We start from the raw sequence: 23,319 nt of genomic DNA, 5'->3' as shown, positions 1-23,319 counted from the left end.
CAATGTGGACTACATCGCAAGAATTGTGGAACGACGCCGAGAAGTGGGTTGCCCTGGAGTGCGACCTGACAGACGAAATCCACATCAAGGATTGCGACGTGCACTCCAACATGTGGCGTGGGGACCTTTGCTGTGACCGTTTCCTTTTCGTATGCACGCAGACACGCACGTTCCGACTGATGACGGAGAAGGCTGCTGGACCCTTGCTGGTTGGCGTGCCAGGAGATGGCCGCACGGCGGCGCTGGCGCACCTCACTGCGTATCAGTCTCTGAGGCCTACAGCACCGATATTCGCTGGCTTGATGCATGCTCTGACGGAGAAGCGCACTCTATTAGACTTGCTGCAGACGATACCGGCCTCTGAGTGCGAACTCGTAGGTCGCCTTTGGAACAGCAGGTCGGTGCTGTTCTCCATAGACTGTGGCGTTCTGACTGTAGAAAGGAGCTCTGCATGCGAACGACGGCAGTTTCTAAGCAACTTGCTAAGAAGACTTCGAATGGCTGAGACAGACCCCTACCACATCCCCTTCGCTGCCCTCCAGCAAGAGTCGGCAGACACGCCGCAAAAAATGGACCCCTTTGAGCTGCTGCAGCTTTCTTCATCTCTGATGGACTTCCGCCTGCGTCCTTCTACGGTGGACGATCTCGTGAGCATTCCCAGCACGTTAGCTTCGGGAGGTCCTGAGTGCGCTCTAGACCCCTCCCTCATATACGCCTACTGCGTAGATTGCAGTGAGACAGCCGGGGGTCTGTCAAGCAGTTGTAGCCGAGCTCTCCACAACGAGCACCCCTTGGAAAGTCTTCTGGACCCGGGTGGCCACTCTGTTCCACTCGCTGACGACGGCTGAGCTTTCTGTGCCGTCAGCACCTGACGTGGCACAGTTCCAGCGAGAGCGCCTCAACATTCCTAGTCGATCTGACCAGCAGATTTGCGTTTACGGTTCCAACGACTTGGAAGTGCCGGACGCTGGAGACTTTCCGGCTTTCCACGTATTCATGGCAGGAAGAGCCGTCCGCCTTGAAAGCTCCACTCTGGTGTTTCTGGACCAAGAACTCCTTCCAGCCGACATCAACCGCCGTCTGCAGGTTATGTGCTCAGAGGTGCACGTTCACTGGACTGTGGCCGAGCTGGAACCATATCTCCTTCCCATCCTGACGGACAAGGGTCCCTACTTGGAAGACATAGTCGTGCAGAAATTTCTGGCAGTTCCAGACACGCAACCACCTCGTCTCTACAGCCGTCTCCTTTCAAAACCCTTATTGTGATTATATTTTATTTATTGACGTTTGACATGCGATTGCTTGGCACCGAGTCCTTTCACACTGACCTTGACGTCGTAAGGCCAACAGAAGTTGTCTCCAGGTGTGGCTTGGAGGGAGGCGAGATCTTATCGGGTCTCAAGACAATGCGGAACGTCCCTCATTCGTACACCTACCAGGTGTTAAGTCTTTTGGGCCAAGGCTCCTACGCTGACGTGTTCTTGGTGGAGTGCGTAGAGACGTCTCGCAAGCTAGCATGCAAAGTAGTTCTGCCCAGGTCCAACAGGGCATCCAGTCGAGACAGCAACAAGAAGGCAGCCTTTGGGCCCCGGCGTGAGTCAAGTCGCGGGTCCAGAGCCTCACTGCCACAGACGTCGCTTGCCAATGTTCTGGAGGAGGCCAAAGTGGTGAAGTCGCTGGAGCACGAGCTGGTGCTGTCGTTGACAGCTCTTCTTCGGGACCAGAGACACATCTACCTCCTCTCCCCCTGGCTGCGGTATGGCTCGCTTGAGAGCTTCGTAAAGGCACGATCTCCACTCTGTCGGCTTCCCATTGACCTGCTCCGGAAGGTAGTAGCGCAACTGTTCACGGCTTGTCAATTCGTGCACTCCAAAGGAGTTATCCATCGAGATATCAAGGGCCACAACATCTTGCTCGCTGATGATCTCACCATTCGGCTATGCGATTTCGGGTTGGCTAAGAAAATTCCCAAACGCCTGCAGACAAACGCCGGCGCTATGCAATCGCGACTGGAGCCTCCGATCCCCGACCCAGTGTGGTCGCGCTCCTTAGTTGGCACACCCAACTTTGTGGCTCCTGAAGTGATTAAGAGGCGTGGATACGGGAACCACGCTGATGTCTGGTCAATGGGAGTCGTCATCTACAGTCTACTCTGCGGGTTTTGTCCGTTCGAGTCACCACAGAGACTGAAATGGCACGAGGCCAACATCGAATTGTTCGCTTCGTCGGGAAAGACCTGTCCGGACCCCATACCTCGCGCTGAGTCTCCAAGATCCGTCTTCCACAACATCACCAACAACCCCCTGCAGTTTCCCTCCGACATTGAGGAGGTCTGTCAGCGTTATCACGCCACTCATGAAGCCGAAGACGAGTCTAGGGATGTGAGATATCGGTATGGATGTTACCCAGATAGCCGCTTGCGTGGACCTTATCAAGACGATGCTCGTCAAGGATCCGTCTCAACGCCCAGCGTGGGAAGTCTTGCTAGAGCACGCGTTCATCACAGGAGAGTTCTATGAGCGGTTGATTCCTCCGGTCGACGAGAACGACTCTGGAGAAATGGAGTCGCTCGGTCCCCTTAGCTCTTCCTTGTCTCCACCTAAGGCCATGCTTGTGAGAGCGATCCCCGAAAATCCGCAAACTACCCCGTTAGATGAGCCCTATCACATGCAGGAGTATAAGCGAAAGCTGCTCTCTCGACGGCGCGACGTAAGCTGAGGGATCTGGCGCACATAGACATATGATTTGCAGAAGCCTCCGATGCCGCCAAAAAATTTACCTCCTATTCCGAAACTATCGAAGTACTTTGACACCCGATGTAAGACCCCCGTTAGAGACTCATGCAGTGGAGTCCCGACCGCCCTCGTTCTCCTCGGATCAGACTGCGCATGATCTGTATCATTCATTTGAGCGGTCCAGCTGCCGCCAGTCCAAGATCACCTTTCGTTCTGCTGACGGGCGCGTATCGTTTCGGTCGGACGGAAAGTTAACCTGTCGAAGTAACGAAAGCCTCGTTGACATACTCCCGCAGCTCATCTGCCGGTCGCCGAGGCCCAGCCGGAACGGCACCCCGTACGGAATACTTGGCCGTCTCCCCCCTACTGGGGCGAACTTGGAAGCGCTGAGCTCGTTGTTGGAGGGGTCTCACCACTCGCAGAGTCCCACCAAGTCGCGATGGAAAGTTAGAAGGTCGTGATCATGGAGAATCGTTTACGTGATCACAATTGTTCGCACATATCAGTACCATTATCATTTGCGAGTAACGTAGGACAAAAACTCATCCCAGTCAATTGTTCCGTCGCAATTAGTGTCGATGTCGGCCATCAAGCTCTCCACCTCCTTCTTGGGCAGCAACTCTTGCCCCAGCAGCAAACGCGAGAACTCGTCTTTGTCAATCTTGCCATTGCCATCGTGGTCGAGCTTGGAAAATGCAGACCAGATCGTCTGGAGCTGCCCATCCTGCCACTCGACACAAGCGGCCAAGAACTCGTTGTACTGAATCTCTCCAGAGTCGTCTACGTCAAGCGCTTGGATGACGCGCTGAATGTCCCAACTATTCCACCCAGAAGCCGTGAGACCTGTGTGGACCTCCTTTCTCGAGAGAGTTCCGCTGTTGTCAGCGTCCAGCTGATAGAACAGCTGGCATATTTCCCGAATGCTGCCGTTGGAGATGTCCAACTGATGTGCCAGAAGGTTGAATATCGCCGTCTTGGTTTCCGATCGCTTCATGAAGCGCAGAAGACTCACGCCTATCTGTTGGGCGATATCCTTTGATACTGGCCGTGTCTTCGCATGGATAAACCAGGGATGTCCAAGCACCTCCCTTGCAGAGGGTCGGCGTTTCTGATCCTTAGCCAAACACTTCTTCAAAAGATCTACAGCCGAGTCGGAAAGATGCGAGCAATCCTCTTGCCACTTCGGCTCACGGTGCAGCACCTCATGCTTGACCTCGCTCAGGGTGCGCCCCAGAAAGGGTAATCGCGCAGTCAGAATGAGGTAGAGGATGCACCCTGCCGACCATATGTCGCACTTCAGGTTTAATCGGCGCAGGTAGACCTCGGGAGCCATGTAAAGAGCTGTGCCAGCCGCCTTCGCTGACGTGTCATCGGGATCGAAGAACGTTTCTGCAACTCCGAAGTCAATGACCTTAACTATAGCGTCAGGCCCTTTGCTGGTGAACATGATGTTTTCCGGCTTGAGATCTTTATGAGCGATACGCTGAGCGTGACAGCAAGCGAGTGCCCCGAAGACCCCCAACATTATGTCCGCACACGCCTTCTCAGAGAGTGCTCTGTCGTCTCGAACAAGATCCAACACTGTCGACATCAGTTCGCCACCTTGGCAGTACTCCATCACGATGTAGACGTTGTTGTAGTCTTCATACGTATCCAGGATCTTGATGATGTTGGGATGGTCGAGCTCCTTCAAGATCTCAATCTCGGCATTGATGGATTCTACTGGTACCTGGACCTTGTCTTTGCGAATAATCTTGACGACCCGTAGCGCATCGCAGCCTCGCAAACGGACCAGGTGCACCTCCCCGAACGACCCCGATCCGATTTTCTCAATGAACTCGATGTACTCGTCGATGGAGCTGGTGGGACCTATTTCTGTAGACTCAATGAAGAATCGACGTCGTACCCGCATTTTCTTGCTTGGATAATACTTGTCCCGTACACGGAATAGCACGTCGCAGTACAGACCCTGGAACTCATCCGTCGTCAAAATCCCATCGCCGTCGTCATACTTACACATCAACCCGGCCAGGATGCGGTCGTCCACCGGCGGCAACGTGAGTTCTTTGCAAAGAGCGTCCAGGAGCTGGCGGACTTCACCCGCATCTAGGGTGCCGTTGCCGTCCAGGTCGAACTGCTGGAAAGTGGCGTCGGCAGCTTTGTGAAGGGTGCGCTGGTTGCGTAGGATGCTATCCAGGCGTTGCTGGACGAGATGGTAATCATCATCAGTGCCTTTCGGTGCTTTCACCATTTAATTAAACGGTTTTCGTATTTTCTTCTGCTACCCCCCCAATATGATGATCTCAATGGAGGTGCCTCCTGCACCCATTGTGTGCAGATTGTGTGCGTTGGACAAATTGTTGTAATTTAGTAGATGAAGAAGTTTGCTGCTGGAGGTGTGTCACCTCATACGGCGGACTCCTCCAGTCAGTCTGCCATTGAAGGCCTGGCCATGAAAGGCTTCGGACCTGAAAGTCTGGAGGATGGTCAACGCATGCTCAACGCCAACTTCAATGTGAGCTCTTCAGTGTACACGGACTCCGTCGATAGCGAGTTCAAGTCTTTGGGATCGCCAGGGAAGCGGAGCGGAAGGTACCACTCACAGCGGGTACGAGCCTAGTTATTAAATCTTTCCCTATTTAATTGTTTCCCTATTTTTTTTTAATGTAGTTTTTTTTAATTCGTGTCATTACGTCGTTTCAGTCTCGAGGGGTGTCTCATTCAATGTCCTCCTCTACGGAACAAAGCTACCATCCTTCACCACTGCCACAGGAGCCGGTTCAAAACAGATCTCTGTCGTCGTCCATGCGTATTAGCGACGCTCGAACAGGCGACGCCAAGCAGATGGATGATGCGTATATGCGCCTGCAAGCCGAGAACGAGGACATTCGAGCAGAAAACGTGGACCTTCAATCCAGGCTGGCTGCCGCCAACGCTGAGATTGCCCGACTGAAGAAGTCAGCAGCTGCCGATGGTGAGCATGAGTATCTGCTTCGGCAGGCCGAAACGGCCGAACAGAGGGCCAAGACCGCTGACAGCCGTGTACGGGATTTAGAAAAGGAAGCCCAGAAAATGATTAAGGAGCGGACTGAGTTCCAGACGGAGATCTCGAGGCTCCGTTTCGAGCTCACCAACAAGAAGAGCACGACTTCTGGCAGCGAAAAACCAGCCCCATTGATCGGCCAGTTCGAAGCCGTCACCGATTTCGAACTGGAACGTACCATCAACGATTTACGTACACAGCTGCACAACAAAGAAAACGAGTTGAAGCTCTGTGAGGAGAAGCTGCGGAATTCAGATGAAGAAGTCGATAGACTTACTCAGCACCTCGAGGAGATGCTGGGCGACGTGGAATTCGACGAGAAGAAGAAGATGCTTCGTAAGAATTGGTGGGGCGGGAAGAAAAAGTACCGAGAGGGTGAGGCTGCCAAAACCGCCAAGGTTATCGCGGAGGAGCTGGACATCGCGCCCACTGTCGCTGCCTCCGATGCGAAAACCGCTCTCGACGGGGAGCTAGCTCAAGCGAGGATGATGAAGGTGCAGGCCCAGCACAAGGAGGAGATGGTCGGCATCCAAAACGCCCTTCTGGGGCTAGAGAAAGAGAAGGCGCGACTTGAAGGCGAAGTCGGAATTTTAGTCAGAGAGAAGCAGTCTATTGAGGAGAAATTCAACCGTGTCAGCGCTCATAACGACCTCCTGAAGAGCCAACAGCGGGCCGCCTCCACCCAACAGACTCTCACCGCACTCCGCTCCGTGCAGCTACCCATGCCCGCGGACGGATCCAACGCGGAGGTCACGCGGTTGAAGGTCATGCTCCAAATTCAGGAGGACGCTCTGCGACGCCTAGCCACGCAGAAGGAGGAGCTGCAGGACATGCTGGACACACATGAGCACACCTACTCCCGCCACGAACTTGTCACTTCAAAGAAGGAGGTCGCCTGGCGAGAAGACCTCCGCAGCATGAGCAACAAGCTCTCCGAGTTGAAGGGCACGAACCAGGAACTCACGTTCAAGAATCGCGAATTGACCATCCAATTAGAACAGGCGCGCTCGGACTACTCCAACATCCACAAGAGCCTGAAGGATCAGACGAGGCGCATCCAGGATCAGGCAGCCAAGCAAAAGGAACTGACCTCAACCTACGCGTCGATGCTGGGCTCCACACTGCATGAGAATGAGGACCTGGCTGTGCAGATAAGTCGGCTCAAGGCTTTAAGAGCCAAGGAAATTGAGACATACGATGGCGAGCTGCGAGTTCTACGGGCTGGCAGAGTTACCAAGGGCGAAGGCGAGCCACCTTTGAGCTCTGTCTTCCCCTGCAACGTACCGGCTGCCAAGCCTCTCATGCCTGCCCTAAGACAGTCGGATGCGCCTCCCACGGTGGTTAGGAACGTACGTGAGCATACCGCCGAGCTATACGTGCCACCCACACCCACTGAAGAGCCTTCCATCGAGAGCAGCACCTCTAGCTCGTCAACGCCGGAGGAATCTGAGACCACTGCTGAAATTCCAATGATGCCAGCCCAGATGAAATACAACTACAGGTGGAAGGGAGGTGCTTACCATCTGGAGAACTCACTTCCTCCAGCACCGAACGAACCTCGGCCATTCACTGACCCCCGCGACGTGCCCGTTGTCAGGCCTACGGTTGTGGTGGAGACCAACCATCAGAAGCCGTTCGGAACGAGAGCAGCGCCGCCGTTGGTGACTCCAGAAGAGCAGCAATTCGCGTCAGACGCACTGAGAAAATGGAACGCCGCTCCTCGACCACAAACCCGCACGCCAGAGCGATATCGAGACGTACCTGACATGTCCCACAGACGGGGCGACCCCTTCCCCTCCGCTGGCGACGCCCGGCACAGCCCCCCTCGCAGGCCCAGGTATCGGGAGAACAAGGAGCCCCGCCACAGGTGAGCTCGCGGACGATCGCTGATGCAGTTTCTCATCGCATTTCCAGTACGCGTTCCCCTCGCTGCATGACCCCCTCGCGGACCTCAACGAGGCCGCCATGCAATCCCCTCGTGGAGAGAAGAACCAGGCACCCCGGAGCTCGTCGAATCAGGAAACTCTTCACAACGAGCGGACACTTCCTGTCGATAGCGATAGTGGATCTATTAGTAGGCCTGGTCTTCTCATGTGAAATTGAAAACGAACTAGCATTTATATCTGTCAGGTCGTTCTTCAAGTCGAAAACGATGCAGAGATCCGGGTTTTCCGAGAATGAATGGCGCCGAGCTAAAGCCTCGGGTACGAAAAATGGGCATCCTGAAACGCAGAGCGTCGCCCACCCTCGAATGTCCTCAGTCCAAAGGCCCCCGCCTTCCTCCGAGCACATTCGGTCACCGTCTTCCGTGTCACTGAGGCAGCCCACGACTCCGGTGCAGAAAACCTACGCCACGCCAGTAGAAACCACGAGCTATGTGTCAAAAGAGTCAGCCTCGCAGCGCGGAAATCCTGGGGCGTGTGTCGCAAGCTCTGGAGGCAAGGGAGAGTTCGACTCGGGTTCCTCTCGAATGGGCACGTCTCCGCTTGCATCTGTATCCCTCGAGGGGACGAGCACTGTGGAAGTGGAAGTGACCCCCCGACGAGAACTGTCGTCCAGCCAAAAAGATATGTCTTTCAGCGGAAGAGACGCGACATCGAGCGCAAATAAGGTGACGTCAAGTCCGAAACAGCAAACGCGGAGATCAGATCAGCTGCCGTCGAGCCCAAAAGACCTGAGGTGGATCCCAAGTGAGATGACGTCGCGAAAGGAAGCGATCTCGAGCCCAAGTGAGACGACGTCGCGAAAGGAAGCGATCTCGAGCCCAAGTGAGATGACGAGGCGAAAAGCGACCTCGAGCCCAAATGAGCTGACATCAGGACTAGACCTGTCATCAGGACGGAGACAACCAATGGGAAGCGGCACGACCAGCCCTACAACCAAGAGCCCTCTCAGTAAACGGATAGAACCTCCTAACGCCGATTTCAGCCAGCTGGTCGCTTCCTTCAAAAGCAGCACACCCTTAGATGAGTCAGCGACTAACATCTTGCCCACCTTCCATAGCACCCAAGAATCATCCTATTCAACAAGCGTCCTCCCGTTTGATGAGAAGCCTCCAGGTGTGTTCAAGCTGGATTCCCACTCCTCCTCCGCTGACGAGCCCGACATTTTCGTTTCTCGCCCGACTGAGAAATCTCTTGGCGTTCAGCGAATTCTGTCCTCCAGCGGGTATGCGTCCACCGCATCACACCTTGCCTACGCAAGACTGAGACTCCCCTCCGACTCGGATCCCGCGACGAACCTCTCGGCGTCCCAAGGACCCTCCCCTTCCAGTCGCAGCAGTCGCAGGGCTTCCGAGCGGAGCGATCGTCGCAGCACCATCATGCAACTGCCTTCGGACTCAGACGATTTGCCGCCTCTTCACAAGTATGGTCATCTCCCCAGTGAGAGTGACTCACTGCCTTCGCAGCCTCCACAGCCTGACACGTTAGTCATGAAAGGCTTGACCGCTGACTTTCGCGGAGAACTGCCTGAACCGGGCTACACCAAGCTTCCTCCAGCCCACGCCTACGACAACCCACCAAACCCCAGGCGTGTTGCTAACCGACTGGCAAGCCTGAGCAAGTATGACGGCCTGTTCAAGCCTGCCAAAAGAGTTGATTCTAAGGGTTCCTTGTAGCGGCACTGAAGGAACTCGACGCAGCGTGTGTGTGTGTGTGCGCCGGCGGATCTAACTGCCGGCGAAATTTTGCCGTCGTTCTCAACGCACGTTCACGCGATTGGCATTCACACGAGCGGCACTTGACGCTTCACGTGCACACCAAAGCATCTGCGTGATGCTAAATTGAACTGGAAACTTATTCATTTCTTTTTAATGGCTATCTTCCCTTGCGCTTCTCTGTACGTCGGAGACTTGGATCTCGAGGTCAGCGAAGCACAACTTTACGAGGTCTTCAACACGATAGCTTCCGTTGCTAGTATCCGCGTATGTCGAGATGCGCAATCACGGAGGTCTTTGGGTTATGCTTACGTGAACTACCACACTGTGCAGGATGCTGAGCAGGCCCTGGTCGCTTTGAACTTCAAGCCCTTGAGAGGTCGAAATATGAGAATCATGTGGTGCCAGCGAGATCCTTGCACGCGGAGAACGAATAGCAACAACCTGTTCGTGAAAAATCTCGACCGCACCATCGACAGCAAGGCGCTCCACGAGACATTTTCGATGTTCGGGCGTATCCTTTCTTGTAAGGTGGCCACCGATGGCGAGGAGAGGTCGCTGGGATACGGTTTCGTGCACTTTGCAGAGGAGTCTGTTGCACAGGTCGCTCTGAAGCGCATGAACGGCGTCCGAATCGGAGCTCTGGACGTGGCGGTCTGCGAGTTTGTCTGCGCATCGGACAGACGGTCGGTCAAGGAACGCAGTTTCACGAACCTGTACGTGTACAATTTCCCCAAGCAGTGGACGGTTGAGGTTTTGCGCGAAGTCTTCAGCGTGTATGGAGTGATTGCGGATTCGGTGGTGAAGCAAGACGTCGTGGGGCGTCCCTACGGGTGGGGCGCGTGAGGTGCGAATACCCAGGTTTGTCAACTTCAATAAACACGCGGAGGCCAAGGCGGCGGTGGAAAATCTGAACGGAGCTCGAGTCACTACTAATGGAGTGCTTCACGAGAAAAGAGCCTCTGGTGGCACTGACTCCACGCTGGACAAGACCGACGCTGGAGGTTAGATCTCTGGGTCTGCATTACGCAGACGACTGCATGGAACTCAAAGTTGCTCGGTACCTAAGTCGCGTCGAGCGGGCCGCCATGTGCAAGACACGCGCCGTGGACTACCCTCAGAAGCCCCCTAGGTCGGACGGGAACCTCTACGTGAAGAACCTAGCCCATGACGTGGACGACTTCAGTCTCAGAGAGCTGTTCTCGTCGTGTGGAACCGTGGTCAGTGCACGTGTCGTACGGGAGCCCACGGGAAACTCAAAAGGATTCGGATTTGTTAGCCTTTCGTCTCATGAAGAGGCCACGCGAGCTATCGCCGAGTTCAACTCCAAGGTATTCAAGGGAAAGGCCATCTTCGTCAACTACGCCGAGAATAAGAAGCGGGTGCAGCGGGTACCTTACGGGGTGCCCCCAGTCTACTACCGCAACCCTGTGTGGGCCCAGTACCCAGCGTTCCAGTCTTACGGAGAGCTACCATACCCCCAGGGAGGGCCTTTTTACCCACCGAATCAGTATGACTCAGGAGTGGATATGGCCGAGCTTAACCAAGAGCTTAACGACGCGCCAGCGGCAAGCCACAAGCAGCTGATTGGCGAGAGGCTGTATCCCGTTGTGCAGAGATACGATCCGCAGTTCGCAGGGAAGATCACGGGGATGATGCTTGAGATGTCGAAGCCCGAGCTCATGAACATCATGCAGTCGGAACAGAGCATTTCTCTGAAGGTTGGGGAAGCTAAGGCTGTTCTACAACGAGCCCAGAGTGCCCGCAGGCGCTGATTGTCACTTTTGTTGTAAGATGTCATACTCACTAGACAGTACAAGTGAGCTCCGTCTGTTCCACGTCTACTCGGCCATCTGTGAGGCTGTAGAGGTAAAGCACTGCCTGCGTCTTGTCTGACCAGGTGAGGATCATGAACGTGGGCGCCTCTCCTGCTGCATTGCCTGGGCGCAGTATGTAGGTGCCGGCCACCTCTTCTGCACAAGGGATATCTCCTCCTCCCATTACGATCACGTCGCACTTCCCAAGGGACCGTTGAACGGTACGTCTTGTGTCATCTGCTGACTGAGGTCCGCTGTGAACGAGCGCTAGCTTCAGGCAGCCCAAACTCGCCGCCGCCCAATCTGGCGGCTTTACTTTCGCCCCGTCCGCCAGAAAGACAGTGGGGTCTTCATTCCCTTTGACGACATGGACGTGATCTGCGCCAACCAGGTTGCACAGGCTTCGGTACACGTAGGAAGATCCTAAATTCCCAGCAGCAATGATGTGTGTGAGTTTGGAGGTTCTCCAGATGTCGCTGAATATTTGAGGGACGCCGGCATGCCGACTAGGCACCAACGTGTCGCTTAGCAGCAGAGCCCTATACATTCACCAGAAAAGGCCAATTCTAAATTCAGATGTCACGCACCGTGGAGATGATCACCTTCGATGGGGCAGTCAGCCCGCAGTTCGACGCGTGGTGGGCCGAGTCCCAGCTTTCGCATAGAGGCTTCGACTTCAGCGTCGTAACGGTGCTCGGCTGCCAATCTTCTGGAAAGTCCACGCTGCTTAACGCGCTGTTCGGGACGGAGTTCGAGATTATGGACTCCAGTCGCGGGAGGCATCAGACTACGAAGGGGCTCTGGGTGAGTGCCGACGCTGGCTTGAAGGGGTCGGGCACATCTACACTCGTAGTTGACGTGGAGGGGACAGACTCCAAGGAGCGAGGGGAGAATCGGCTGACTTTCGAGCATCGCGCGTCATTGTTCTGTCTGGCTCTGGCGGATGTGGTGATCGTGAACATGTGGTACAATGACCTCGGACGCTACACAGCCTCCAACTACGGCCTCCTGAAGACGGTTTTCGAGGTGAATCTGGAGCTGTTTCTGCAGTCTCAAGATGCACCCCGGACCACGATGCTATTCGTCATCAGGGACCACTCCCCTGCCCAAACTGATATTGAGACCCTGCGAATCATGCTAAACGACGACGTGACTGATATTTGGGAGAAGATCAGCAAGCCTGACAAGTTCAAGAACGCCAAGGCGTCTCAGTTTTTTGACTTTCAAGTGGTGGGGCTCCCCAGCAAGATCACGTGCCCAGAGTCCTGGGATACGGGAGTGGATGCCATTAGATCCAGGTGGATCGATGAGTGGAGACCTAAGGAATACTCTAGGCAGGTGCCGGCAGATGGATTCCTGTTCTACACCCATAATATTTGGCAGACCATTCTTAAATCCGCTGAACTCGATATTCCTTCGCAGAAAGCTATGCTCGCGGCTTTCCGCTGTGATGAAATCATGAGGGCTGCTTTGGATGAAGTCACTCCTCTTATGGTTGCTGATACGGAGGAGAGCATCGGTAGCCTCTCAATCCTCACACCACGGGTTGTAAATCTGGCTCTAAATGCATTCGATGAGTCGGCGTCCAGGTACGACGTCAAGGTATTCGAGCAGAAGAGGCTGCAGTTGATCGAACGACTGCAGTCTGAGCTGCAGAAGAAAACCGAAAGAGCTCTTGGTAGCCTACGTAAAGACCTTCTTTCTGAAGCGAATGACGCCCTCGAGGCACTTGGCATTGACAACCTAACCATGCAAGCAGGTTCTCTGATGGACGCACATGTTCAGATGGAGGCTCTCATTAAGAAATGGCGTGTCCACTTTCTCAGTCAATTTGACTCCCTCACGTCGACCTTCTCCTTCCCGCTGCCTCAAGCGCCGAAGGATGCTTCAGGCCCCGGGAGCTTCGATCTCTCCACAGAATCTGCTAGGGACGCGCTGTGCGAGGCGCTGGATCTTAAGGCCTTCAAGGCCAAGGAGAGGCTTCGGCAGGCTCTGTTGGACTACCTCCGGTTGACGTGCAACCGCCGTATCGGCCGAAGTCTCGATGCCCTGCTCAGCGGGTGCAGCGTAAGCCCCGCCAAGCTGGTAGAGGGCTTGAATGACGTGTTGGTCGGGTCAGTCATGGAGTTGTGGCCTGAATTTGAGCCTGTAAGTGGAGTATTGGGTTTGAATCGCGACGTCTTCGTCGAGAAAATCGCTCGATACGAGAAGTCTCTGTTGGAGGATCTGGCGTCTGAAAGCCGTTTCATGTCTTTGCTCCTACAAAGGTTCACGGAGCTGTTCAACAACGACCAAGACGGAGTTCCACGAGAATGGAGATCCGTCCGCAGCTCCGACATCCGTGGCTGGTTCCTCGAGGCCAAGGCCCAGATTGATCAGGTTATTGAGCTGTTCGCGCAGCCACTCGACGTTCGTTCCGGTCTGGAGGCCCTCTCTGCGGACGCCGCGTTCATCCAGGAAGCCTCCTTCAACGTGGCGTTGATCACGGGGGATCGTCGCGTGGAGATGCTCGAGCGTGCCAACCGAGAGACGAAACGTATCTGCCGCGATGCCCAGATGATCAACGCCGCCAACAACCAGTCCAATGTCCCGCCTGTATGGGCTATGGTGATGATGGTCATTCTTGGCTGGAACGAGATGATGCTTGTTGTGTCCTCCCCCTTCACGGTGATTCTGTTGCTGGTAGGCGGTTTGCTAGGCGCGAGCGCATGGTTTACTGGCCGAAAAGAGTGAGCACGCGGAGGAAGACTCATTCAGAATCGTAACCGGAGCATTAACGACGCTTCTGACGTTCGCGTCGACAGTGCTGCTGGCGGTGCTATCCTCTGTCCAGCATAGCCCAGGACGAGCAAAGGAGGACTAGAAGACGTCACGACAGGGTATACGTCTGTGCAACAGTCGTCTTACAGCGAGCAAATCTGGTTCAGTGTCCGTAATCATGTCGCGAGCGAATTTTATCAACTCTCCGTTGTAGTCTCCCTTTTTCAGTCGCGCTAGTTCTGCCTTCTCTTCGTCAAGCCGGTGTGATTCGTGAGTCCTGTCTGGAGACGTTAGGAAGCGTAGAAAATTCGCGTCCTCCGTCTGGTAGATGTAGCCCAAGCACTCCATAGCTGTGTTTATGCCTTCCGCATCCGAAACCGCCGCCAGAAGCTGAGACCAGGCGTCCTCTACGGCGGTAGACAGGGTTGAATGCTCGGAGGCGCTTCCCACCAGAAGCACAACGTACTGGCTTACCTCAGTCAACTGAGTTCGTCGCCGTAACCACTTGTCTCCGTAGGGTGCGAGTGCGTCTCTAGCAGAGAGCAACAAAAACAAGGCGCGTAGCAGTACCGCGGATCGGGCACTCATGAAGTGCTTATCGAAGTAGAAGGCTACGGTCTCTGAGTAGACTGAACGGTCCGCAGCCGCGCTCTCAGCAGGCTCCATTCCCGTGGCCCAGTCGCCTGTGTGCATTATTCCGACGCCTCGCACGGATGGCGTCTCGGGAACGTTGAACTGCGGTTCCGAGACTCTAAAGTTGATTGCTAGGCTGCGCTGTAGCGACTCCAGATTTTGCAGGTCTACAGGCCTGCAAGTGAACACTGTTAACTGGATGCCAATCACATGCTTCTCCACAACCTTCTGTAGCAATCCTCTCACCTGGGCCTTGGACGCTCGTTGGGTCCACTTCAACCGCTCCCCAACGCTTGCGTCGAGGCGGCGTGCTCCGCCAGCTTCCCATAAGGTGTGCCACACACACGCCTCGAGAGGAAACATGTGCAGGCGTCGCCTCGAGGCCGGGCCACGGGTTCGCTCGCGGAGCAGTGCCGTTAGGCCCAGGATGAAAGGCCGTCGACTGTCTCCTGTGATCCAGTCGAAATCGTGGCCCCCACACGTGGCTGGACCGACACTCATCTCGACGGGCAGCCCCCGCGGCAGGTGGATCACGAGTGTTAGTGTTCCCGAAGGCAGCCCTGTAGCGTTCACCATCTCGTAAAGTGCACACACAAGTCGGGAGTCCGGCTCGCGTAAATCCACATGCAGGGTAACAGCCAGAACCATAGACTCCTCAGGCATCAGGAACCACTCTAGCGCGTCGGGCTGCGCGTTGGCGCCCATGGATACGATTTCGGTGACGACTCCGTGGGCGTCCGCCTTCATTGTTCTACCGTCGGCCAGTGGAGTGTGACTTCCCACCAATCTCTCCGCGATCTCCGACCTGCGATGCAGCTTGTCCGTTGCGAGTTTCTCGGGGCCAGGCTCCTCAGCCAGTCTGCGCAACTTCTTGTCCAACTCGGCCTGGATCAGTGCTTGTCGTCGAGTTGGCGGAGGAAGGTCGGGAGTCGCAGACGAGCTTGAGTGTACTTGGGCCTCGGCCATAAAGGCGCCACCCTTCACGATAGGCTGCACGTATGTCGCTACGAGCCACCTCTCCAATCCATACCACCTCCGAACTCGCATGATTTAAAAACCACGTCAGCTGTATTTCGCACACAAGGCACACATGGATGCCAACCGCCTGGCCATGCTTCAGAGCATGGGAATCGTACCTCGAACCGGCCTGCTGGTAGATTGCGTGAGAAGCCGCTGACGTCTCAACACAGCTCGACGGTTCTGTCCAACCAAGGGATTGGATGTGCGGATCGTCAATTGAGATCACAGAGGCAGAGCAATACGTAGGGGAAGACAGAGGCAAGCACCTGTTCCTGCGACTGTGCCTTCTATCGGCAACTGACCTGGCGGCTGGAGATATCACCGGAACGTCAGATCCGTATGTGGAACTACATTGGGGCTCTGAGGTATTCAGTTCCCCCGTGGTTGACAAAACGCTGAATCCGACCTGGGACTACACATTTGAGTTCGAACTGAGACCCGTTGGGTCGAGATCGCTCCTTCTGCAGGTCTGGGATGCGGACTTTGGCCGAAAAGGCGACTTCCTTGGACAAACCCGGCTGGAGATTCCAGAGGCGACGACCAAGATCAACAGCGAAGTGCTTGACCTTGACAAGGTGCCCTCTGGCTGGTTCTCGCGGCCGCCACCATCCCGCTTGCGTATCCTGTGGACTGTTGTCGACAATTTGGATGATCAGCCAGACCTCCTAGAGACGGCCACGAAAGCGGGAGGTCGACCTAGTGAGCCGGTCGACCTCGCCGTATGCGTGGGCATCTTGGAGTCCCACCACTCTGTGGACGTTGAAGACCGGCTGTCCTACGTACGAGTCTCTCTGAACGAGCTGCCCCCTCGGGTGTCGGCGTTTGGGAAGCCCACGAGCACCGTCGTCCAGTACGGCCCAAAACGCAAAGGTTGGACGTCGAACTTCACGCTGCATCAGTCGACCCCTGAAGACATGGTGCACTCCAGGCTGCAGCTGGAATGGCTCACGCAGAAAGCTACGCCCGCCGAGCTGCAGCAGGCACGGCGTCTGCAATTCGAGCCCCCTGCAGAGACCACCACCATGTCCAGCCTGGGCTCGGCGCTCTTGGACGACACCCTGGTGCCTGACGTTGCTAAGCTTGACGTCGTTCGCGAGGGTCTCCCGCCAACCCTCAAGGAACCCAGTGGATCGGCTGTGCTGCCGAAGACGAAGCACAAAACAAAGCAAAACACGCAACCTCTGGTAGTGGAGGGGCATTTCTCAGCGGGCCTCGACCAGATGCAGGAGACCTGCGAAGACACAAAAGCCTGCTGGGCCGCCAGGGCGCAGCTCGTCTCCAACACAGCGACTACAGGCGAGATGCTCGTCTACGTGACTGTCAAGCCTGTTAAGGACCCACCCCTCTACATTGTCAATCTTGACGTGTATCCTCCACCGAACGTGACTTCTCTCACCCCAGCAGGCAGGCAGGCCAGGGAGGAGCAAGTCGAAACCGTCTGGTTGCGGTGCTACGCTGACTTCCTCCCTAAGATGGACACCTCGTGGAACCAGAGCCACCTCCATAGCTACTGTGACCCCTACGTCAGCGTGAAGGTAGACCACCTACCAGCGAACCGCAGATCCACCAGCGAGACGAAAGTGCAGGACAACACCCAGCGTGAAGTGGACTTCGAAGCCCTGGCCGTAGAAGTCCCAACCCTCCGACGCAGGCAGAAAATCGTGGTGTCCGTTCTCGACTCAGATTGCCCAATTCCTGGCTTCGCCAGCATGGGTGCGTCACTGATCGGTCAGGCTCGAGTGTCCACGATGACCTACGACACCCTGCAGTGGCACCATATGTTCGGCGGTAGCTCGGACGGTAGTCGCCTGGATATCACTGAGTCCATGATAAAAGGCGTACTCAAGGGCTCGACCTACAGGGGCTCCATTTGCACAGCGTGGAGCCGGAGCCGTAACAAGCCAAGCGGCTGGCCACCCTACCCTGACGTTATCGGCACCCGAATGCGCTTGGAAATCGGAGTGGACCGTGGCCTCTATCTGGCTTCATGCTACCGCGAGCGCAACGTGAGCTTGCTGGTGCAGGTCGCAGGGTGCGCCCTCGACGTCTCCCATGATGACGGGGCTCCTCTAGACCCCCAGAAGGCACATACCAGCTCATCCTTTGGTTCATTGAGGGCAGCCCGGAAACTAAGCGACATAACCGCCCAGAACGCGGACATTCTTGAGTTCCCCGGCTTTGTTGACGAACATGGAGTCATTCGGTTCCACGGATATCAATGGCCCGCGTGTGAACACAGTCGTCGGAAACGAAAGGTAGTCTCGAACCAGGACTCTGGCCCCTACGCATCCGCCAATGTGGATCTGGCTGCTGGCCCCTCCGAGGCAGCCTTGGACGTCAGGCTGGGCCGCAGCGCTGCGTGGGTGTCGAGAGTGTCTGGAGTCCTCAATGTACTCCCAGATGTCGACCACGCCTACGTCTACTTGGTAGCCGAAGGGGAAGAAGACAGTCCTCCTCAGTTGTACGGCCGCATTCGGCTGACCTACCCCTCGGGGCACGTCGAAAAGTCCACTGGCCCTACATGGCCCCCAGCGGAAGCACTTGCGAAGAGCCGTAAGTATAGCGAGCGCCAACGATCAGTTCCGGCTGCAGAGATCACCACACTCATTCTCCCCGAGAGAAAATGGGAATGGATTGAGCTCACATGGGACGAGAGCGTCGTTCCCGTGCCGGAGTCGAGGTACCCCAGTAGCTTCGGCGGATCTTTGAGACTTAGTGCTAGGATCATTCCTGTTGCGGAGACGGAACATCTCTTCAACATGGTTTACCAGGAGGTTCATCATCGACAGTTAGACCTGGAGGCCATCAAGGCGCTCTTTCCGCAGCTATCAGCCGCAGGTGAGACCGAAAGTTCAATGAAAGCCCGCTCTACCTCCCTCAAGGACTTGAAGAAACGCCTGGACACCAAGAAGGTGGAGGCCTATGTACCAGAGCCCATCACCACACGTAAGTCCTGTTCAATGGACACGACACATCTGCGGGTCGGATCGCCAGGGATGTTCTGCTTCTGGGACCGCGAGGGGGAGGTCCCTCCGGTGGTTTTCCAAGAAGGCGATGCCCAGCTCTGTGGGAACGCGTACTTCCATACTGACGTGTTGCAGGCCGTCAATTTACCGTCGCTCGATGAGACGTCGGGCGTCAATGCATTCTGGGAGGTCTTGATCGAGGACAGGGTCATCAGCTCGATGAATACAGGGCCTCCGGACGACTTCACAGACCTTGACGAGCTGCTCAGGCCGTCCCGATTCCCATCATTTCTCCAACGGGCCGTAGTTCCCATTACTCTCAAGAAGGGCGACTACCCACCTTGTGTGATTCGCCTTTACGATTTGGACCCTCCAGGCAAGAGTGGTTTCTGCCAACGAGAACTGATTGGTACCGCTGTTGACTGGGACGTGCCATTCCTTGAACACCGAAACCCTACCAATTGCAGTCCCAATGACGCCCATGAGCCAATATGGTACCATCTAAACTCTACCACGCAGCGGCCTCCGCCGAGCTACTCACCTGCACCACGCGTCCTGGCCTGCTGCGGCTTCTCGTTTGAGTGTGCTGACTTCGCCGAGCTCGTAAGAGGATCCGGTTGCATTTGGCACCAGGCCAACCAGATGCTAAAGTGGCCTGTGATCAGCATGGTGTCCCGACCCGACCTTATGAAAACCCGCACGATGAATTTGTCCTTCGACTTGACCGTGCTGGGGTTGCGAGGTCTCTCGGCTGAAGCAGACTCACTCACTCTGACTGTGTCCTCATTCTGGAAGGAGACGGCTGGACGAGTGGCATTCTCGTTACCACGGGAGGAGTTGCCAGCACCCAATGTCATTCGCCTCGCGGAGCGCTCTGAGGGAGCAGTGGTGATCGAGCAGGCATTGCTGGATGCTATGCACTCATTGCCGTACATGGCAGGAATGCAGCTGGACACGCCTGTTGGTATGGTGGTGCGGTCTCCAGTGTTCTCAACCCCCGTGTTGCCATATCTCCAAACGCCAGAACTCTCTCGGCCGGCGCTAATTCTTCCAGAAGTATCGCTTGTCCTATCCGACAACCAGGAGATTGCCCGATCAAGCCTTCACATATCCAAAAACTGGATAAGTGACGAGGACCTGGACCCTGTGTCACAAGCCCAACGCGGACTCAGATCTCTCGATCTCAATCGTGTACCTGCTATCGGAACGGCCCCAGCCGACCTGACTGGTCTGGATGATATCAGCTACCGAGTGCCCATTACGACTAACTCAGCGCAGGTCACTTGGGTGGACATGTTCACGGACAGACCTGGGTTCGTACTGTACGACGAGGACTGCTTCTGTGGGCGCATGATCCGCGACCAGGACGCCTTCTATATACAAGGCGTCGAGGACGCAGACCAAGAAGCTGTTCTGGTCAACCCCTCCGACTGTGTGCTGGGCGATCCCAGTCGAGTTGGATGGGTATTCCCCGACCCGGAGCTTGGAGTGGACTCGTCGGACTCCGGGCCCACCTCCGAGGAGTTCCCATCCTTCTGGAAGGCTCTGTTCCACGAGAAGACCCGCAACGAGAGTAGCATGAGAGAAGGGAGCTTAGAGCGAGCGTTGCGCAGCTGGATCCGCCCCGTCGGTCATGTGTGTCGCACTCTGGCGGAGGACGGCTCCTGTCTGCTGGCCAGGTATAATCTGCTCGACTTTGAAGGTCATCGAACGGCTTCCATGGTTAATGTGGTCAGCGCGGTAGACGCGGAGGTGGTTTGGCGGCGCGAGACCAATGTCAAACACGCCGGAGACACGATTTTCGTTCTGCGAGGGCTGAAGGATCGAAAATATTACTCAGTGAGTACTGGGGTAGTGGAAATATAGATGGTTGCCCCTTCCTTTGATCTACGGTTTCCGGCTGTACGAGGGTTGTACATCGTGGCAACTCACACGCTGACTCTCCAGGCGTTCGAGGACATCATGACTCGGCAGTGGTTTGTGAAGCTTGAGCGACAACTCGGTCATGCCAAGGGCAAGAAGGCGCGTACGCGCGTTCGCGACGAGCTGGAACGTCTGAAAAACACAGTCCACAACCTGGAGATGCGCCGCTACTACCACGTTCCCGGCGGCTTCAACATGGACACCCCCCTGCTGCGACCGAGGGGTACTGTGGACATGCAGGGCGAGCTGGGGTGGGACGAACCGCTAAGCTTGGGAGCGGGGGAGCTGGTAGTGCGTCTGCTGTTCTTCGGTCAGCAGAGGATGATGCGAACAGAAACCGGTCCGCTAAAGTTCCTCTGCCCTTTCAACGCGACTACAGCGATGGTCACTGGGGAGGACGAACACGTGGTCTGCCAAAGCAAGTGCCACGTAAGCGTCGTGGAGGAGGCGGCTGAGATGTCCGAGGATCTCCCAGAGATACTGGAAACTGTGCCCCGCCGAGGTCTGATCAAGGAGTTGGTGCAGGTGCACGTTTACGTTCTCACAGGTAGACGCCTCACCAACGTCGACATATTCGGCAAGAGCGACCCGTACCTCAAGTTAAGCGTAGGCGGGCAGGAGCAGGTATCTCCGATTGTGCATGACAACAGCCTGGACCCCGACTTCTGTGAGGTTTTCACGTTCGTGGTCAGCTTTCCAGGGGATGGGCGACTTCTTTTGCAGGTCATGGACCAGGGGGACGCGGTGACTGGGGATTCTTCGATTGGCTCTCTTGTGCTGGATTTAGAAGATCGGTGGTTTGCTTTGTTGAATGCCGAACCTGACGCAAGCATTTTGAGTCCGCCCATTCTGCTTGAGAACGACCAGTGCCAGTTCCGTTTTCTTCCGCCTCCAGCCCTCTCGCCTGTGGAGGTCCATAACCTCATCAAGGTAGAAGACCCGTTCAACGAGACGGAGGGACCAACAACTGGGACGGTGCGACTGGCAGTGGAGCTCACTCCGGCAAGAACTATGAGCACAACACCGGCTGACTTGACTGTGAGTCCCTTTGCTCCGCTAACTAAAAGTACAGCGTTCGAGATCCGACTGACCGTATGGAATGTGAAGAACATCACAGTCTTCATGGATGCGACGAATACCAATGACCTCTACGTGGAGACTGTGGTCTCCATCACCCGCAATGGAGTCACGACCAGCCACACGGATAAGACCGACATCCACGATTACGCAGGCGCTGAAGCACACTTCAACTGGCGTGTGCTCGTTCCCGTGGTGCTGCCGGTGGAGGCGCTCGAGATCGAGTTCAAGCTATTCGACTCGGACCCAGGTCAGAGCGTCCAAGAGGTGTACAAATCCGAAAAACGCTGCTTGGATCCGATAGCGCTCTTCCACTTCCTACGTTTAAAGGACAGCTCGGCGCCACTGCAGCCTTACGACTTCTTCGTGGAGTTCAACGTCCCTCTTGGTGACGCCGTGTTCGAGTCGGCGCTGCGCCACTGTTGTTGCCTACCGTTTGAGCTGTGCAACTGTCCCCGCAACTGCACCCGCGCTGGCTGTCGCCCTTTCTGTGCTGCAGTAGACTCCGACAGCGAGAATGACGGCGACCCCCCCACGCTATGCAACTGCTTTGCTGGAGAGAAAGGCGCCATGATGAAGAAGCGACCCGTGCGCTATACCATGAACCCGGCCAGGCTCCACGCCACCCTAGACTTTGTACCGCAAGCCGTTGCCTCAGCCAGCCCAGTGGGTGCTGGACGCTCGGACCCCGAGCCGCTGCCAGCTCCTACTGGTCGCGTAGCGCCAGGGATGCTCTTCTCCGACCCGATTGGATACCTAATGATCGTGTTGGGTCGTCAGACCTGTATGTTGATTTGCACCGTGATGGGTCTGGTCGTTCTGCTCATGCTGTTGGGCATGGTAGCCTTCGTCGTGGCGCAGATTATCATCGCTCACAAGACGTAATGTGATGTTGTATGGGGTTCGGTCGAATTCAACAAAATCGTGATGGCACAGGCGAAGCCACGGTTCGAGGTGAAAAAGTGGAGTGCTGTTGCCCTCTGGTCCTGGGACATCGACGTTGACAACTGTGCCATATGTCGTAATCACATCATGGATCTGTGTATCGAGTGCCAATCCGGACCAAAGCAGGAGAATTGCACCGTGGCTTGGGGTGCATGCAATCATGCGTTCCACTATCACTGCATATCGAAATGGCTGAAGACACGACCCAAGTGCCCTCTAGATAACACTGACTGGGAGTTCTCCAAGATGGATCGTAACAGCAAGTGATGTCGGGACTGGCTTACGTACTTGGTAGAGTCGTTTACAATGACGTTGTCTTAGCGAAAGTGATTCCAGTGGTGGTACGGAAGTTAAGCTTGATCTACACATTCACAAGAATCTGCTCAACCGTTTCTTGAGAGACTGACCCAGCTGGTGGCGCCTGCTCCTTTTCCTTTTGAATTCTTGATCAAACGGCACAGGCTTTCCTCTTGAGACGCATTCGAACCAACCGGAGGCGCGTTTTCAATGCAGCTGATTCTTTCCGCAGGACGATCTCTGTTTTTTAACTCGTTAGGTTTGGCCTTGCCGTTTAGCCGATCGCGGCCGACCGAAAATCTTCATGTGCTGGTAGTCGTTTCCAAAAGACGTTGACTAATATTCCAGCTGTGGCATGGAAGTTAAGGTTGTTTTGCATTCATAAGAAGACTCAACCGCTTGAGAGACTGACCCAGCTGGTAGCGCCTGCTCCTTTGCCTTTTGA

At 55.6% G+C, this 23,319-nt stretch overlaps 12 protein-coding genes across 20 annotated transcripts; 8 read left to right on the top strand and 4 right to left on the bottom strand.

The window, feature by feature from the left end:
- Nucleotides 1-2: 2 nt before the first annotated feature.
- On the top strand, nucleotides 3-1,266 carry KVP17_001112 (uncharacterized protein; the record flags this gene model as incomplete). Of its 2 annotated transcripts, none has more annotated exons than XM_068516228.1 (2): nucleotides 3-678; nucleotides 734-1,266. In XM_068516228.1, 2 exons carry the CDS (start codon nucleotides 3-5, stop codon nucleotides 1,264-1,266), a joined length of 1,209 nt encoding a protein of 402 aa, XP_068378304.1. The 2 variants fall into 2 exon arrangements, with proteins under 2 accessions (XP_068378304.1, XP_068378305.1); XM_068516229.1 differs by having other exon boundaries at nucleotides 3-732; nucleotides 761-1,266.
- A 26-nt stretch (nucleotides 1,267-1,292) lies between these two features.
- On the top strand, nucleotides 1,293-2,892 carry KVP17_001109 (uncharacterized protein; the record flags this gene model as incomplete). 2 transcript variants are annotated; one of them, XM_068516224.1, is made up of 3 exons in its annotated part: nucleotides 1,293-2,381; nucleotides 2,410-2,709; nucleotides 2,737-2,892. In XM_068516224.1, 3 exons carry the CDS (start codon nucleotides 1,293-1,295, stop codon nucleotides 2,890-2,892), a joined length of 1,545 nt encoding a protein of 514 aa, XP_068378300.1. The 2 variants fall into 2 exon arrangements, with proteins under 2 accessions (XP_068378300.1, XP_068378301.1); XM_068516225.1 differs by lacking the exon at nucleotides 2,737-2,892 and having other exon boundaries at nucleotides 2,410-2,718.
- Nucleotides 2,893-3,249: 357 nt separating this feature from the next.
- Nucleotides 3,250-4,986, bottom strand: KVP17_001111 (uncharacterized protein; the record flags this gene model as incomplete). Its single annotated transcript, XM_068516227.1, has 1 exon — nucleotides 3,250-4,986. One exon carries the CDS (start codon nucleotides 4,984-4,986, stop codon nucleotides 3,250-3,252), a length of 1,737 nt encoding a protein of 578 aa, XP_068378303.1.
- Nucleotides 4,987-5,109: 123 nt separating this feature from the next.
- On the top strand, nucleotides 5,110-7,875 carry KVP17_001104 (uncharacterized protein; the record flags this gene model as incomplete). Of its 2 annotated transcripts, XM_068516214.1 has the most annotated exons (3): nucleotides 5,110-5,343; nucleotides 5,406-7,645; nucleotides 7,674-7,875. In XM_068516214.1, the coding sequence occupies 3 exons, from the start codon at nucleotides 5,110-5,112 to the stop codon at nucleotides 7,873-7,875; spliced, it is 2,676 nt and encodes an 891-aa protein (XP_068378292.1). The 2 variants fall into 2 exon arrangements, with proteins under 2 accessions (XP_068378292.1, XP_068378293.1); XM_068516215.1 differs by lacking the exon at nucleotides 7,674-7,875 and having other exon boundaries at nucleotides 5,439-7,649.
- Nucleotides 7,678-8,070, bottom strand: KVP17_001110 (uncharacterized protein; the record flags this gene model as incomplete). The annotated part of the gene is made up of 1 exon (XM_068516226.1): nucleotides 7,678-8,070. The coding sequence occupies one exon, from the start codon at nucleotides 8,068-8,070 to the stop codon at nucleotides 7,678-7,680; it is 393 nt and encodes a 130-aa protein (XP_068378302.1).
- A 559-nt stretch (nucleotides 8,071-8,629) lies between these two features.
- KVP17_001100 (uncharacterized protein) lies at nucleotides 8,630-9,397 on the top strand (the record flags this gene model as incomplete). The annotated part of the gene is made up of 1 exon (XM_068516206.1): nucleotides 8,630-9,397. One exon carries the CDS (start codon nucleotides 8,630-8,632, stop codon nucleotides 9,395-9,397), a length of 768 nt encoding a protein of 255 aa, XP_068378284.1.
- A 195-nt stretch (nucleotides 9,398-9,592) lies between these two features.
- On the top strand, nucleotides 9,593-11,211 carry KVP17_001101 (uncharacterized protein; the record flags this gene model as incomplete). Of its 3 annotated transcripts, XM_068516208.1 has the most annotated exons (3): nucleotides 9,593-10,269; nucleotides 10,298-10,440; nucleotides 10,469-11,211. In XM_068516208.1, the coding sequence occupies 3 exons, from the start codon at nucleotides 9,593-9,595 to the stop codon at nucleotides 11,209-11,211; spliced, it is 1,563 nt and encodes a 520-aa protein (XP_068378286.1). The 3 variants fall into 3 exon arrangements, with proteins under 3 accessions (XP_068378286.1, XP_068378285.1, XP_068378287.1); XM_068516207.1 differs by lacking the exons at nucleotides 10,298-10,440; nucleotides 10,469-11,211 and having other exon boundaries at nucleotides 9,593-10,282; XM_068516209.1 differs by lacking the exon at nucleotides 9,593-10,269 and having other exon boundaries at nucleotides 10,372-11,211.
- Nucleotides 11,212-11,242: 31 nt separating this feature from the next.
- KVP17_001114 (uncharacterized protein) lies at nucleotides 11,243-11,800 on the bottom strand (the record flags this gene model as incomplete). The annotated part of the gene is made up of 1 exon (XM_068516233.1): nucleotides 11,243-11,800. The coding sequence occupies one exon, from the start codon at nucleotides 11,798-11,800 to the stop codon at nucleotides 11,243-11,245; it is 558 nt and encodes a 185-aa protein (XP_068378309.1).
- Nucleotides 11,801-11,829: 29 nt separating this feature from the next.
- On the top strand, nucleotides 11,830-13,986 carry KVP17_001097 (uncharacterized protein; the record flags this gene model as incomplete). 2 transcript variants are annotated; one of them, XM_068516202.1, is made up of 1 exon in its annotated part: nucleotides 11,830-13,986. In XM_068516202.1, the coding sequence occupies one exon, from the start codon at nucleotides 11,830-11,832 to the stop codon at nucleotides 13,984-13,986; it is 2,157 nt and encodes a 718-aa protein (XP_068378280.1). The 2 variants fall into 2 exon arrangements, with proteins under 2 accessions (XP_068378280.1, XP_068378281.1); XM_068516203.1 differs by having other exon boundaries at nucleotides 11,848-13,986.
- A 126-nt stretch (nucleotides 13,987-14,112) lies between these two features.
- KVP17_001106 (uncharacterized protein) lies at nucleotides 14,113-15,693 on the bottom strand (the record flags this gene model as incomplete). Its single annotated transcript, XM_068516219.1, has 1 exon — nucleotides 14,113-15,693. The coding sequence occupies one exon, from the start codon at nucleotides 15,691-15,693 to the stop codon at nucleotides 14,113-14,115; it is 1,581 nt and encodes a 526-aa protein (XP_068378295.1).
- A 43-nt stretch (nucleotides 15,694-15,736) lies between these two features.
- Nucleotides 15,737-22,517, top strand: KVP17_001113 (uncharacterized protein; the record flags this gene model as incomplete). Of its 3 annotated transcripts, XM_068516231.1 has the most annotated exons (3): nucleotides 15,737-15,808; nucleotides 15,837-20,471; nucleotides 20,499-22,517. In XM_068516231.1, 3 exons carry the CDS (start codon nucleotides 15,737-15,739, stop codon nucleotides 22,515-22,517), a joined length of 6,726 nt encoding a protein of 2,241 aa, XP_068378307.1. The 3 variants fall into 3 exon arrangements, with proteins under 3 accessions (XP_068378307.1, XP_068378306.1, XP_068378308.1); XM_068516230.1 differs by lacking the exons at nucleotides 15,737-15,808; nucleotides 20,499-22,517 and having other exon boundaries at nucleotides 15,867-20,498; XM_068516232.1 differs by lacking the exons at nucleotides 15,737-15,808; nucleotides 15,837-20,471.
- A 42-nt stretch (nucleotides 22,518-22,559) lies between these two features.
- KVP17_001115 (uncharacterized protein) lies at nucleotides 22,560-22,844 on the top strand (the record flags this gene model as incomplete). Its single annotated transcript, XM_068516234.1, has 1 exon — nucleotides 22,560-22,844. The coding sequence occupies one exon, from the start codon at nucleotides 22,560-22,562 to the stop codon at nucleotides 22,842-22,844; it is 285 nt and encodes a 94-aa protein (XP_068378310.1).
- Between the last annotated feature and the right edge of the window lie 475 nt (nucleotides 22,845-23,319).

Source organism: the organism of the source record quoted next (genome assembly GCF_019968985.1).
Source record: "MAG: Porospora cf. gigantea B chromosome Unknown PgB_NODE_155_length_32535_cov_119.95, whole genome shotgun sequence".
Lineage (NCBI taxonomy): Eukaryota > Apicomplexa > Conoidasida > Eugregarinorida > Porosporidae > Porospora > Porospora cf. gigantea B.
Note: the sequence above shows the minus strand (reverse complement) of the source record. Positions and strands in the feature narration are given on the sequence as shown.